Source organism: Mus musculus, chromosome 19 (genome assembly GCF_000001635.26).
Source record: "Mus musculus strain C57BL/6J chromosome 19, GRCm38.p6 C57BL/6J".
Lineage (NCBI taxonomy): Eukaryota > Metazoa > Chordata > Mammalia > Rodentia > Muridae > Mus > Mus musculus.
The window spans coordinates 43,881,431-43,895,760 of record NC_000085.6 but is presented as its reverse complement, the minus strand read 5'-3'; the positions used below and the strand labels follow the sequence as shown (position 1 = coordinate 43,895,760).

The 14,330-nt window shown below is 46.9% G+C and overlaps 1 protein-coding gene across 4 annotated transcripts in view; it reads left to right on the top strand.

The window, feature by feature from the left end:
* Dnmbp (dynamin binding protein) overlaps nt 1-14,330 on the top strand; it is a 93,418-nt gene that overhangs the window by 44,472 nt on the left and 34,616 nt on the right. Inside the window, exon 1 of one of the 4 annotated variants that reach the window (XM_006527352.4) lies at nt 4,268-6,451. The exons of the other annotated variants lie outside the window; for them this stretch is intronic. Within the exon in view, the coding sequence (XP_006527415.1) occupies nt 5,131-6,451 (1,321 nt within the window). The 5' untranslated portion in view covers nt 4,268-5,130. Of the gene's footprint in view, nt 1-4,267; nt 6,452-14,330 lie in introns of those variants that run through there. 4 annotated transcript variants of the gene reach the window in all.

The window sequence follows — 14,330 nt, the reverse complement described above, 5'->3', positions numbered from 1 at the left end:
TATAATATTTCTTTCTCCAAGTAGTAGAATAGAATAAATATCCAAACCTGGGCCAGTTTTGCTGACACACACGGATAATCTCAATACTTGGGGGGCAGAACCAGTGAGATCTCTGAATTCCAGGCCAGCTAGGGCTACAGAGTGAGACTCTGTCTCAAAAATAAATAAATAAATAAATAAATAAATAAATAATGAATAAATAAATAAATAAGTCAAACTAATTTGTACTTTTTAAAAAATATTTTTGCTTTTAAAAAAAAAAGATTTATTTATTATTATATCTAAGTACACTGTAGCTGTCTTTTAGATACACCAGAAGAGGGCGTCAGATCTCATTACGGATGGTTGCGAGCCATCATGTGGTTGCTGGGATTTGAACTCAGGACCTTCGGAAGAGCAATCGGTGCTTTTAACCACTGAGCCATCTCTCCAGCCCCCCCCCCTTTTTTTTGGTTTAAGATGATGAACGTTTGTGTAGAGCCAGGGTGTCCCCCAGGGGAAGAATGTTTCCTTAGGTGCTTCAAGGCCCTTCATTCAATCCTGGTATCATCCCCACCAAGGAGTAAAAGAATTTAAGACAGTAATAATCTTTCCCTTTTTCTCGTCGGTGCACAGGAAGAGAGTAAGTACCCTTCACCCACGTGGCATCTGCCCCAGGGTGTTGGCTCAGAACAAATGACCTCGGCTAAGTCAACCGGGTTTTATCCTGGTACAAAGCAGCAAACATAGTCTGAGCCTATGAACAGTCTGTCCGTTCAGAAGAGTAGCGAGTTCTTCCTTCCAGGGCTGATGGGTTCATGGAACTTAGGATTGTTTATTTGATTATGATTGATCGGTGAGTCACAGTTCTTCGCAGTTTGTAGGGTGACTTTGCACACACTTTATTTCCTCATGTTCAGGGTCAGGCAAAGGGTGGGAAATTTCAGTAAGACCCAGGTACTTCAGAGATTATGGACTCCCTGAGGGTGCCCTGTCCAGCCCAACCTACTACAGGCAGCTGTGTTGAATAAGTCGGAACCACACTGCTGGTGCTGTCTCTCTCTCTCTCTCTCTCTCTCTCTCTCTCTCTCTCTCTCTCTCTCTCTCTCTCTCTCCTCTCTCTCTCTCTCTCTCTCTCTCTGTGTGTGTGTGTGTGTGTGTGTGTGTGTGTGTGTAGAGGCCAGAGGTCAAGGACAAATTGCCGACGTTGTTTTCTCTTTCTACCTTTGTGGGTTTGGGAGACTGAGCCCAGGTTATCGGGCTTGGCAGCAAGCACCTAAGCTAGCTTACCAGCCTCCCACCCCCTCTTCTGAAATTTAAAAATTATGTTCATGTATGTGTGCCCTGGCATGTGGGTGGAGGTCAGGGGACAACTTTCCCGAGTCAGTTCTCGACTTCAGCCTTGCCGGGTTGAATTCAGTTAACAGATTGGTTGGCAGCCGCCTTTCCCTGCTGAGCTAGCCCCCGCCTCTCCCCATTTTTAAATAGTATCTCACACGTAGCTCTAGCAGGTCTCAAGTTTCAGGATCCACCCTCCTCCCAGCATCACCTGCTGCAGTTAGTACAGCGGGATAGCACAGTGCCCAACTAGAGTGATTAATCTTTTTATTGTTTTGCTTTGTTCTTAACTCTGAGTCTCCCTATGTATCCCTGGCTGGCCTAAAACTTGCTGTGTAGACCAGGCTGCCACAAACTCCCCAGTGCTGGGATAAAAGGTGTGTGTCTTTCTGAAAAGGAAATTAACCTTTGTTTTTAGTTGGATTAGAAATAAGCAAGATCATTGGATTTTAGACTTAGAAGCAGAGAGACCATCAATGTCCTCATTTCACACATAAGAAAGTAACCGCTGGGGCCGTGGAGATGTCTTAGCAGTTAACACGGGTTGCTCTGGAAGGGGATCCAAGGTCTGTTTTTAGCAGCTACATGATGGCTGGAGAGCATGGGTGTCTACACTCAAGGACACATGCTCAACAGAGACACACGGGTATACAGGATCTTAAAAATAAAGTAAATCAGAGAGAGAGAGAGAGAGAGAGAGAGAGAGAGAGAGAGAGAAAAGAGAAGAGAAGAGAAGAGAAGAGAAGAGAAGAGAGGAGAGGAGAGGAGAGGAGAGGAGAGGAGAGGAGAGGAGAGGAGAGGAGAGGAGAGGAGAGGAGAGGAGAGGCAGGCTGGCAGGCAGGCAAATAGCCAGATGTAGTGGCAAATTCCTTTAATCCCAGGACTCAAGAGACAGAGGCGGAAAGATTTCAGACTAGCCTGGTCTACATAGCGAGACCCTGCCTCAAAAATAAAAATAAAAACAGCTTCGTTGTCTGGTGAGTTCTCTATAGATGTTGCCGTTGTTTTGCATAAAGTTGTCCTGGTAAATAGTGTTACCGGTTTGGTGAGCAAATCGCTGTCTCAACTTTAGAGATTGCTGACTCGGTTAGCACAGCAGTCCTGTGTGCTCCTGTGGGGATCTGGATGGCGGTGTACTGGGGGGTCAGGGGGAGCAGCTGCCTTGTGTGGGGAGGTCATGTAAGTCAAGACTGGAGATGAGGGTGTGGCAGTGTAGGCAGGAGAGCATTCGTTGCTGAACTGCACCATGGGAGAATGGTAATGTGGTAAAATGTCCATGTTAGGTGTGACTGGTTTTATCCGGTGCATGATGTCAAGCAGACCTGGCTTCATGTAGCAGTGTATGCGATCATAGCCAAGTTATTCCAGCACCCAGAGTCTCATGGAGCTCACACTGGCTTTGAACTTGCTGTTTAGCCAGGATGACTTTGAACTCCAATCTGCCTGCCAAGTGCTGGAATTAGAGCCATTCCTCACCATATCCAACTGGATTATTGCTTTATGTGTGGTAAAAATAATAATAACTGCTTGCTTACATTGAAGGATAGTGAAAGTCAAACTCGACTTCTTTTTTGACTTCTAGCACCATAGCTTGTACATGCATGTTCATGTTCACTCAATTGCACACATACACACATGTACCCAGGCACACACATATATACACATGCACACAGGCATACACACATATGCACATGCACACAGGCATACAACATATACATGTGCACACAGGCACACAACATATACACATGCACACAGGTATACAACTTATACATGTACATACACACATGCACCCAGGCACACACATATATGCACATGTACACAGGCACACAACATATACATGTGCATACACACATATACCGAGGCACACACACATATGCACATGCACATAGGCACACACACACACTGAAGTCAGAATGGCTGGGACTGTCACTGCTGCTGATGGAAAGATTCATGAGAAGGAAACGTATGGGCTGAATCTCAGGGGGAGACCAGAAGTTTTGATGAACTAAAGAGAATCCCATAATGGGCAAAACCCAAGCATGGTGTCACAGGCCTGAAAACTGAACTTACTCAATAGGGTGAGGAAGGAGGCTTATAAATTCAAAGACTGTATGGGCCACAGAGTGAGTTCAACACCAGCCTATGCACCTTAGTGAGCCCCTTTCTCAAAACGAGAGGAGGCAGCGTGATGCTGCACACCTTTAACCTCAGGAGGTAGAGAGAGGACTCCGGGAGTTTGAGGCCAGCCTGGTCTACTCATCGAGTTCCAAGACTGTCAGAGCTATACAGATGTCTGTCTCAAGCAACAACAACAAAATCAAAGGGAAGACTGGAGATCCAGATTAGTAACTGCGTGCTTGCCTGGTGTGTATGTATCACAAGCCAGCAAAGGAAGGCACCCAGGGTTTTTAAGAACCCATCTAGGAAGTTGTGAGGGAAAAGTAGAACTGAGGGCTGCCAGAGCTGGAAGATTCCGAGGAGTCACGGAGGCCATCTTGTAGATGGACCAGCTGACTCCTGAAGGGAATGTGCAGTTTATAGGTAAGAGGATGAACACTGAATTAAGGACAGGGCACACTACTCCAGTCTCTCAGAGTTCTTCACACCACTCTAACACTACGAGTTAGAAAAAGCTAAAGATCCTATTCTTTATATCTAATGGTGGAGCAGGTAGCTGAAAGAGCAGCCATTTGAAGCCAGGGTGAAACCTCTCCTAACACATGAAGGCTTGATTCTGTTGCTGTCATTAACTGTGTTCGTTACATAGTACATGCCACCTGCTTTTTGCTTTATTTATTTTTTTAAAGAATCATTTATGTATTTTATGTATGTGAGTTCACTGTAGCTGTCTTCAGACACACCAGAAGAGGGCATCAGATCTCATTACAGATGGTTGTGAGCCACCATGTGGTTTCTGGGAATTGAACTCAGGACCTCTGGAAGAGCAGTCAGTGCTCTTAACCGCTGAGCCATCTTCTCTCCAGCCCATGCCTTTTGCTTTATAGTGGATAGTTCTTGTGATGTCCCAAGTGAGCATTTCTCTTCTCAGTGTTTATGTGTGAGACCTGTCTTCAGTCTGTCTATCTGTCCATCTGTCTCTCTGCCTGTCCATTGGAAACTTGCTGGATTCTCATAGGCACTTCCACGCCGTCCTTTATGAGGCTAGCCACATTCTTTAGTTCTTAAACATAGTGTATTGCTTGGATAGAAAATAATTTTAGAAGATGGATGGTGTTGATGCTTTCTGAGTATCCAAGGAAAGACGACATAACTCTCTCTGGGCAAAACATTTCACACTGACTGACACAACAGAGAAAGTGATAGGGGAACCTGTTCTTCCTTCAATGTGGTGGCTTCTGGCAGCCAGAGCTTGTGTGGCTGGGGGTTTGAGTGTGTGCTGCCTGGTTCCTGGAATCTCACAGGAGCGAAACCCTCAGGGCAGGGGAGCTGTGCTCCTCAGAGAAGAGAGCCTCGGCTTTCGGTGGGATCTAGAGGCCCTGTTGGAGCTGCCAGTGTACGCATCCGGTTTCATCCAGTGGCTACCTGAAAGTGAGGCTGCAGATTGACATAAGACCCCAGCCTGGGCTCTGAAAGCGAGCTCTTTCTCTTTCACATCAATCACCTTTTCTACAAGACCTTGAGGGCATCAGAATGCCTGTGCCTTCAGTGCATAAAGCAGCCAAGCCAGTCTGACCAGCTCAGGGAAACACCAACAATACTGCCAACACCAATCGCATGGATTCTAGTTACTAATTATCTCCTGGCCCCTGAGGAGAAGATAGAGTAGCTCACTGATTGGATCCTGAAGTTGAAATGACTCCACAGCGCCTGGCTCCTCCAGCCAGAGCAACAGGAAGACTCCAGTGCTGTGGGAGACATTTTAAGGACAGAGCCAGCCTTAGGCTAGACTGCACCTGTTCGAGTTTCACCCCAACCCCGAGCTCATGGAACAGAGAAGCAAAGTCCGAGTTCCTACTGAACATGAGTGAGACACGCGAGATTGGGAGGGAAAGGGTCGCTGAGCTTTCTGCGGGGCCTCGGGGCTCCAGTTGGGAGTATGAAGACTGCAGGAGCCTCCGGAAAAGAAGCCTTACGGACCCAGGTGGGCTCCACCCAGAAAATGGCCTGGACGCTACGTGCCGGGCCAAAAGGCGGAATCGGCCCTACAGAAAAAGGGATTGTGGGTACTGGGATTTTGAGCAGAGTGAACCAGATTATATGGACTCGGGAGAAACAAATCGGAGTGGAAAGGAGGGTCTCTTCCCAGCAGGCTCTGCTGCTTCCAGGAATGGAGAAGACATAGAGTGTGTGAATCTCGGGCCTGGGACAGAGAGGCGTTCACTTGCGGGAAGCCCGGCTGGGATCCTGGAGGCTGGAGGATGTGGGACGGTGAATGGCTGTGTAGAGTGTAAGGATCCGATTTATAATCCCAACGATCTGCAAAAAGCCAAACACAGGAATGGCTACAGGGATTTGGGCGACTCTTTGGAGAATTTATATCAACCTCAGAACTGGTGCATGGGCCTGAGGAATTTTAATTACAGTCTTGAGGATTATAAAGGAATTAACTTAGATTATAGAGATCACACAAGTTCGTGCCACGTTCCTGGGCCTTATACCAACGGCGAGTCTCTGGAGCGTCCAGATTTGAATGGGGTCACGGGAGGTGAAGAATTTCTTAGATACTATGAAGAAGACAGGAAGGTTTGCCAAAGTAACCGAATCTACCCCAAAGCAAAGGCCGACTGTCCCGTGGATCTGGCTACTTTTGTTGTAGAAAATAAAGGCTATGATGGTACCTCCTCTACAAACTCAGAGTCTCATCGTTATAGACAAGTTTCTTCTCTCCATCGAGGAGAGGATTTGGAGTATGACGACATTGACAGACTGGGAGTGAGGGCCCCCAGAGGCAGAGGAGCCATCTCTGAAAATCTGCCGCAGCATCCTGGGAGTGAGCAAGGAGAATATCACTTTGGGATTGCAGGGGCCCCTACACTAGAAAGTCCCTGGCACCCGGGGGAGATGAGAGCGTTACCTGGTTCAGAGCCGTGGGGAAGGAATAGCTGCTTCCGCCGCACGGCTCCCAGCACCCTGAGACACTCGGAGTTTGTGCAGAGAAGGAAGAAGCCTCAAGGTAGGAGTCCAGCCGGCCTTCTGGGGGAGAGAAATGAACCCTGGGAATGGGCTACATGGATGGGGTAGCATGACCATGCGTGCTGATATATGCTCAGAACCTTGGCCCCCTTAATGTGTTTTCGTGAGACCGACCTGGTGTCTTGCAGAGTGACATCACACATAGTGTCACAAATGATGTGCCTGGCTCTCAAACAAGACAACCTCTCGTGGGAGTTTTTTTTCTCTCTTGGTTGTCAGCTGCCTCCAGTTGCAAACCTCTTTCCATCCTTATGCTAATGTTTTTATTCTTGCAGGGACTGCACAGTTGTCATCGTGGTGTTAGTGCCCCCCCAAAAAATTTACCTTTCTGGCAAATTTCCCTCGGTCCCTAAACTTCTTTAGACTGTAGTGGGAAAGAAGTGTTGACTTACACCATCGGCTCTTCTTTCCTCGACAGTAAGGCTGGCATAATGAACTCCAGTGGGATCCAGAGGTGGATTTCAGTTTGTCACCACGCCTTGTGCCTGTTTAGATGGGTGCACACCCTCTCGTCCCTACAGCCTTCACTCAGTGATCTGCAGAGTTGGAAAGTCAGGAATCTGATCACATGGACTCCTCTTGCTTTTTGCCTTCAGTACGTTATTTGATAAACTTGTTCATATGGTGTGTTCTTCTCAGGCTAAACAGCCTGTGTTGTTCTAACCAGTTGTGACACCGGGGTCCTGGTTATGGTTAGAGGATCAGGGGTGGAACTGGAGAGAGGGAATGATCTGGAAGACTCCCTCATACCCGCCTTCCTTTCTCACTTAGGGCTTCCACAAAATGGTTCCTGCTTAGGTGTGTTCTGGAGTCGTCAAAGACCAAAGGGATAAACTCCCGTTCCGTTTCAACCCCGGACGTGCTGCCAGCATTTTATACAAACACACACAAAGACACAGACATACAGACACACACACACACACATACACACACACACACACACACACACACACACACACACACACACCACTCTTCCTGCACAGTCTTTATCCCATGCTCCTCGGCTTGATAGAACTTAAAATTCCCAAGCCACTCTTTGGACAAAGCTGGCTCCATGTATCTGCTCTTACAAAGATAAAAATGAAATCAAGCCTGGCTTCAGTCAGGAGGCCGAGGAATTCAGCCGCTAATCTTTCTTCTTTTCTTTCTGTGAATTTATTTTCTCTCTGAAATGATCTGGATGAGGTGACATCTAAATTCCTCACAACTCAAGAGAGAAAAGTCTGACTGTGATTCCCCCCTCCCCCTGTGGGCTGGGATTCACCCCTCTTCCCTCTCCCCCAGCCATAGGTGAACTTTGTTCCCTACCTGCAGTTCCTTATTGTTGGATGCTTCTTATCACCAGGGTGTTTGTTTATTGTTTAGTGTGCTGTAATGTGCCCTCTGATCTCTCTGAAACTGGCTTGCTTCTACCCTACCCTTTGTACTTTCACGGCTCTGTTTTTGTGTCCCTGGGGGTTCCTCATGGGGCTCTCTGTGTCTCTTATGACATCTCTGTGTCTGATGGCAGCCCGAAGTCAGAGCTCATCCTCCATAGACATCTCTAGGCTCCCTATTGTGCTGGTCTTCGTGTACCAGCCATGACCTTTTCATTCGGCTCGTTACCTAGCAATAGCAGGCACTGCTGGAGGAAACTAGAGTGGGCGTGCCTTGAGTTCAAATCTCAGCCCCAGAATTTACCAACTGTGTCATTTTAGGCAAATTGCTTAGATTCTCTGAGCTTTAGATTCTGTCTTGGCTAAGCCATGATATTTATTATCCATAGGGCTGGCTCAGCGGTTACGAAATCTTGCTGCTCTTGCAGAGGGCTCAGGTTTAGTTCCAAGCACCATCATGGCTCCTGACCTCCAGTAACTCCATTTCCAGAGTAACAGGCGCCCCCTTTTGGCCTTTGTGAGCACCGGGCATGTATGGAGCACACATAAACATACAAGCAAAACATGCATACACATTTTAAAAAATGTTTTTAAAAGATATTGCTCACATGTCTGGAATACATATAGTCAGTGTTTATACACGTGTATGTGTGTGTGTGTGTGTGTGTGTATGTGTGTGATCCACTGACTCCCCTTCCCCTTACAGAGCGCCCCACTAGACTGTCACGCGATGGTCACCAAGCCACAGATTTATAGACACTGCTCCTGTTGGATGGATATTTACAAACACTTCAGCTTTAAGGGTGAAACATTCCATCAGTTTCTCCCTTCCAGGTCCCATCCCTCCCATCCATCCAGCAGAGAAGTAGTTACTTTGTAGCTGTACCCAGCCCCTTGCAAGCCAGAGGCCAGGCCTTTCCCCTGCTCTCTCTCTCCCCTCCTCTCACCGGAGGCCTGGCGGGTTCCTTCTCTGTGCACCTCTGTCTTGGGGCGGTTGGGTCCAGTCTGTTTTAGTTTTGGACCTTGGCCCTAAGGTGTGGTCCCTGAATTTAGGAGGCCTTCTCTCTTGAAGTGTTAGGTTTCTATGAAAACGGAGGAGGGTGAAGCTCCTCACAGGGAGGCAGGCTGTCTTCACTGGCGTGCGTAGGATTTGAGGGGATTTCTCCATAGGTGTTGGGGTCTTCCCCTCAGTGGCGAGTCCTCCCTTATACCTAGCCCTTTTCTGGCTTACAACTGGAACTTTGGCTTCTGGTCCAGGCTACTTGTTGGCTGTCTTCTGTTAATTTATTCCCTTACTTGTCAAAGGCTGGCAACTGTCTCAGGAAGCAAATGTGTAAATACAAATGTGGCCGAGTTGCATTTTCTTGTTTTGAGTCACGTCCTCTTCAGTTTCTGCTGCTTTTGATTGTTTCGTAATGCCTACATATAATTATGGTTTTAATGCCATGTCTGGAGCTGTTAGTTAGTTATCAGCTGTTAATTAGGAAGGTCCCCGGTTGGTTATCTTTAAGGTTTTATGCTGGCTAAGAACGTAATTGGCTATGACAGAAAAGGGCCTGGTGTGTCAAATCCTGGGTCTCAAATTCCACGTTACCTGTGTTGATGTAAGTGACCTGAGGGTCCGGAGAGGAAGCGTTTCTTACAGAGACGAATCTGAAAGCAGGACTGTGTGGGGGCCGAGGCTAAGGCTCCAGGTTGAGAGAGAGCCATGACTGGGACTTTTTATATTAATTCTAGAAGGACCCTTCATGCCAACAGATCTAATGTTTCTAATAAGTAATGGGTAACTCTCACAATTGGGTTATCTTATTTCTTTATATGTATGAGTGTTTTGCCTGCATGTATGTCTGTGACCAATGTCAGAAGATGTCAGATCTCCTGGACTGGGAGATCACAGGTGGCTGGGAGCCACCATGTGGGCGTTAAGAATCAAACCCAGGTCCTCTGCAAGAGCAACGAGTTGTCTTAACTGCTGAGCCGCTCTCCAGCACTTGTGATTGGGTCTTAAAGTGTATTGAGTGTATTTAGTGAGCTGCAGCCAGCACTTCTGAAAAATAAAAGCAGCGCGCTCCCCCCCCCCTTTTTGTTTGTTGCTTTCTGTTTATTTGCTTGTTTTGAGACAGGGTCTATGTAGCCCTGGCTGGCTTGGAACTTAGCATGTAGCCCAGGCTGGCTCCTCCTCTTCCTGCCTCTGCCTTCCGAGTACTAGGATTAAGTCCATGCCACTATGCCTGGCTTTTGTTGTCGCTTCTTTACTGTTGTATTGAGTTGGTCTCTCTCAAGCCAGGTTGGCCCTAGAACTTATTATATAGTCTAGACTCACATTAAACTCACAGCAATCTTTCTGCCTCAGCCTCCCTCTAGCCCCCGAGTGCTGGGGCTACAGGGGTGATCCACTACATCTAACTAAAATAAGAGTTAATGGTAAAATTTAAAAATACATCTAGGATTGTCAAAAAGCATGTTTTATGTATGTATGTGTGTGTGTGTGTGTGTGTGTGTGTGTGTGTGTGTACTCAAATCCAAACTACCTAACTAATGTGAAAGGAGGAAGCACACACAGCAAGGCAGCTCAGACAGCCTCGATCAGAAGGCACTTGCAATCGCTCAGGCCAGCACTTCTGCTTCATTACCAGGGCTGAAGCCAGAAGACTGGATTCATTCTGCTTAAACAAACTTAGAAGAGAGGGAAGTCCTAGAGACAGGGGGTAGAGCACACATGCAGAGCACACAACCTGCAGGAAGGGCGTGCGCTGAGCAGAGATTCAGTTTGGTTGCGGGTGGGGCACAGGACAGCAGAGGCATGGGGCTTGTTACAGGGAGTGTGCGCTTCTTTTCCTGTTACGGGGATAAAATACTCTAACAAAAGCAACTTTAAAAAGGAAAGGGTTATTCTAGCTGACAGTTCAAGGTACTGGACTGTCAACATAGGGAAACCGAGGCAGCAGGAGCTTGAAGTGTGTGGTTGAATTGTATCCACAGTTGCGCCCCTCCCCCAGGAAATGGTCACATTGTGTCCACGGTCAGAAGGGGAACAGTGCAGCACGTGCCTTAGTGATTATCAGATCTTCTCAGTGTTATACAGTGCTGAGTTCCCAGCCCAGGGAATGGTCCTACCCTCAGTGAAGATGGGTCTCCTACACCAATCAATAAGATTAAGATGCCAGAGTCCTGTTGTCCCAAAGACAGTATACTCTGTCGAGCTGATGATTAACACTAACGGCCACAGCCCCACCCCTTGCCAATTCAACACCTACACACACCACTCCCTTTTAAAGGTTAATAGTCTATATAATTCTTAAATTTATTATTAGGGTGGCATGTGGAGGTCAGAGAACAACTTTGTGGGGTTGGCTCATGCCCGCCACCTCTTTGCAGAGGCAAGGGATCAAAGTGAGGATTCTGGCTTGTAAGTTAGATGCTTTTACTCACGGGGACATTTCTAGCCTATGCACATCCCTTCTCAGCCATAACTTTCCACCCCTCGCTCCCATGGGCTCAAGACCATGTTACAATGTAAGCGGTATTCATCTCATCTCTCCAGTTTCCTGATGGTGGGTGTGATGTGACTAGCCGCTCTAAGCTCACACTACCTGGATAGCCCCACCACGGGGTAGACTGTTAAAAGTGACACATCCTGCTATAAGATCAGAAAGCAAGTCACCAAATATAAACCAAAGTGTGGGTTCACCAAGTGGGACAGAAGAAGCCAGGTGTGACCCCCAGAAAAAAAGATCGATTAACACTGGCACGTGCCTGTAATGTCAGTACTTAGACAAAAGCAGGAAGAATGCTGAGTTCCAGGCCAGTGCAATCTCCCCCTAAGGTTTTCTTTCGCTGTGCACAGTGCTACATGTCTGTAATCCCTGCACTTGGAAGGTAAAGGCCAAAGGATCAGGAGTTAAAAGCCAGTCTTAGCAACCTAGTAAGTTCACGGCCAGCCTAGGCTACACAAGCAAACAAGCAAACAAACAAACAAAAACCAAAATAATAAAAAGGAAGAAAAACAGTTTTATTGCCTGATACAAAAATTCTATTAGAATTTTAAAAAAGATTTTATTTGTATTTTTTTTAAGCCATATGCATATGTGTGTGGGTTTGTGCATGTGACCACAGTACCAGCAGAATCCAAAAAGAGTCTCTCTCATCCCTTGGAGCTGGAGTTATAAGGACCGGCGAGCTAGCAAAAGTGAGTGCTGGGAACTGAACTCAAGTCCTGGGAAGAGCAGTGTGTACCCCTTCTGTCTCTCCACCTTCTCAAGAGCCTCTCACCAAGCAGTGGTGACTTGTTTCAAGTAAATCACCTATCTCTGACACATTGCTTTACTTCTACCTAAAAACTAAAAAGTCACCCAGCCCGAAGCCTCCCATGGCTCCCTTCATCTGGTGCATGTTCAGAAATGGCGTCTCAGTTGCTCCTTGCATTCTTTGGTGCAATAAATTGCAGACTTACAGACCAGCACTGGATTCTAGATAGGAACGTGGATAAGGGGCCAGGAGAACAGAGTGTGGAGGGCTTGGCTTCTAGCTAGCTCCAAGAATCTGTCCCTGCAGGAATTTTCTCCCAGTTAAAGGCCTAAGCCGCCAGCCAGTCCCTGACAAACAAAGGTAGGGGTTGGGGGTGGGGGTGTCTGATGCTGTTGGGATTTACAGCCCTGAGATGAAGTGGAGTCAGCGCTGAAGTTTAGCGATCTCTAAAAATTTCCCATGATCCCCGAAGACAGTGAGCCCAGTCGGACAGTCTCGCAGAGAAAGGGCAAGCTGCCTCCAGACAGAAGTGAAGTGGGTCCTGAAGGAAAAGAATGGGGCTGGGCTGGGTCGGTGGGCTGGGGCCAGGCGTGGGGATAAAGAAAACCAGGATTTATGAGTCCTCCAGGCGGGCGGGCAGTGAGGAAGAGCAGATTCAAGGCTGCTTCCTCTGGGGGCTCGCTGCACGGGCTGCATCTACACAGACGCTGAGGAGGACAAGCCAAGATGGCTTCGATGCTGTCTTTCCCTTTACAAGGTGTGTGTTTCCCGGTTCAGCAGTGTTCTACGGCCTGTTTGGTCATCAATTTCAAGAGATTATTAGGTCAGGAAAGACACACCAGACTGTTAAGTGAAAAAAATGTTTGAGTCAGATTTACAAAGTAATTGACTGTTAGTGGTAGAATACACTTAAGGGACAGCAAACATCCTTCCCCCACTTTATTGAATTTGTGTGTGTGTGTGACATTGATGTTACACATACATCAAAAAGTCACAATTTCCACACCATCCACACTTTTTCAAATATATGCATTTCAAGTACCTTTCCTGGGAGGTGGAGGGATGGCTCAGTGGTTAAGGGCACAAAGGACCCAGGTTCAGTTCCCAGCACCATGCTGTATGGCTCACAGCCACCTCCAACTCCAGTTTCTGAGGCCCTGACATCCCCTTCTGGTCTCTGTATACTTACATGCAGTTGGCAAACCTGTAGAACAACAACAACAACAATAACAACAATAACACACACACACACACACACAAACAGGAGATAAGTAAGAATCAACAAAATTAAAAATTTAATTAAAATTAAAAAGACAAACTTCCCTTTTAACCCAAACCACAGTTCTTTCATAAGCTGGTTTGTTTCCTGATTGTTTTCAACAACACACATTAAATATCATTGTGTATTAGTACATAGGCACCTATACATCTATATGCCCAGCCCCTTTTCTATTGGAATAAAGTCTCATGTATCCCAGGGTAGCTTCAGATTCACTGTGTAGCTGACCCAGGACTTCTGATTCTCCACCCTCTGCCATCGGAATGTTGGAATTTACAGCTTTGCACCACCACACTCAAGGCTTGCACATCCCGACTGAGCCTCATCCGGTCCCTACAGAGAAATCTTAATGGCTGTAATATGGATACACCATCATTTATTTAGACAGGCTGCTTTGGAGGAACATTTGGCGGTTTCGGTTTAGATGGTTTCTAAGCTTGTTTTTTTTTTTTTAAAAGCTTTATTTTGTATTTAGTAAAAACAAAATTAGAATGTATTGGTGTTTTGCCTCTGTGTGTACCTTGGCATCACATGCATGCAGTGCCCACAGAGACCAGAAGGGGGCGCCAGAGGCCCTGGAGCTGCAGTTAGAGAGGGTTGTCAGGTACCATGGGAGTGCTGGGAACCCAGCCCGAGTCCTGTGCAAAAGCCGCAAGTGGCAAGTGTGCTTACATCTCTGGTAACTATCTCTGATCCCAGACGAGTGTGTACTTGTCCAGTCATTAACACAATAAATCCCTAAAAGTGAACCCCTGTGTTAAAACGTCTGTTTGGGCTGGAGAGATGGCTCAGTGGTTAAGAGCGCTGACTGCTCTTCCAGAGGTCCTGAGTTCAATTCCCAGAAACCACATGGTGACTCACAACCACCTGTAATGGGATCTGATGCCCTCTTCTGGTGTGTCTAAAGACAACTACAGTGTACCCATATATATATAATAAAATCAAAAAAAAAAAAA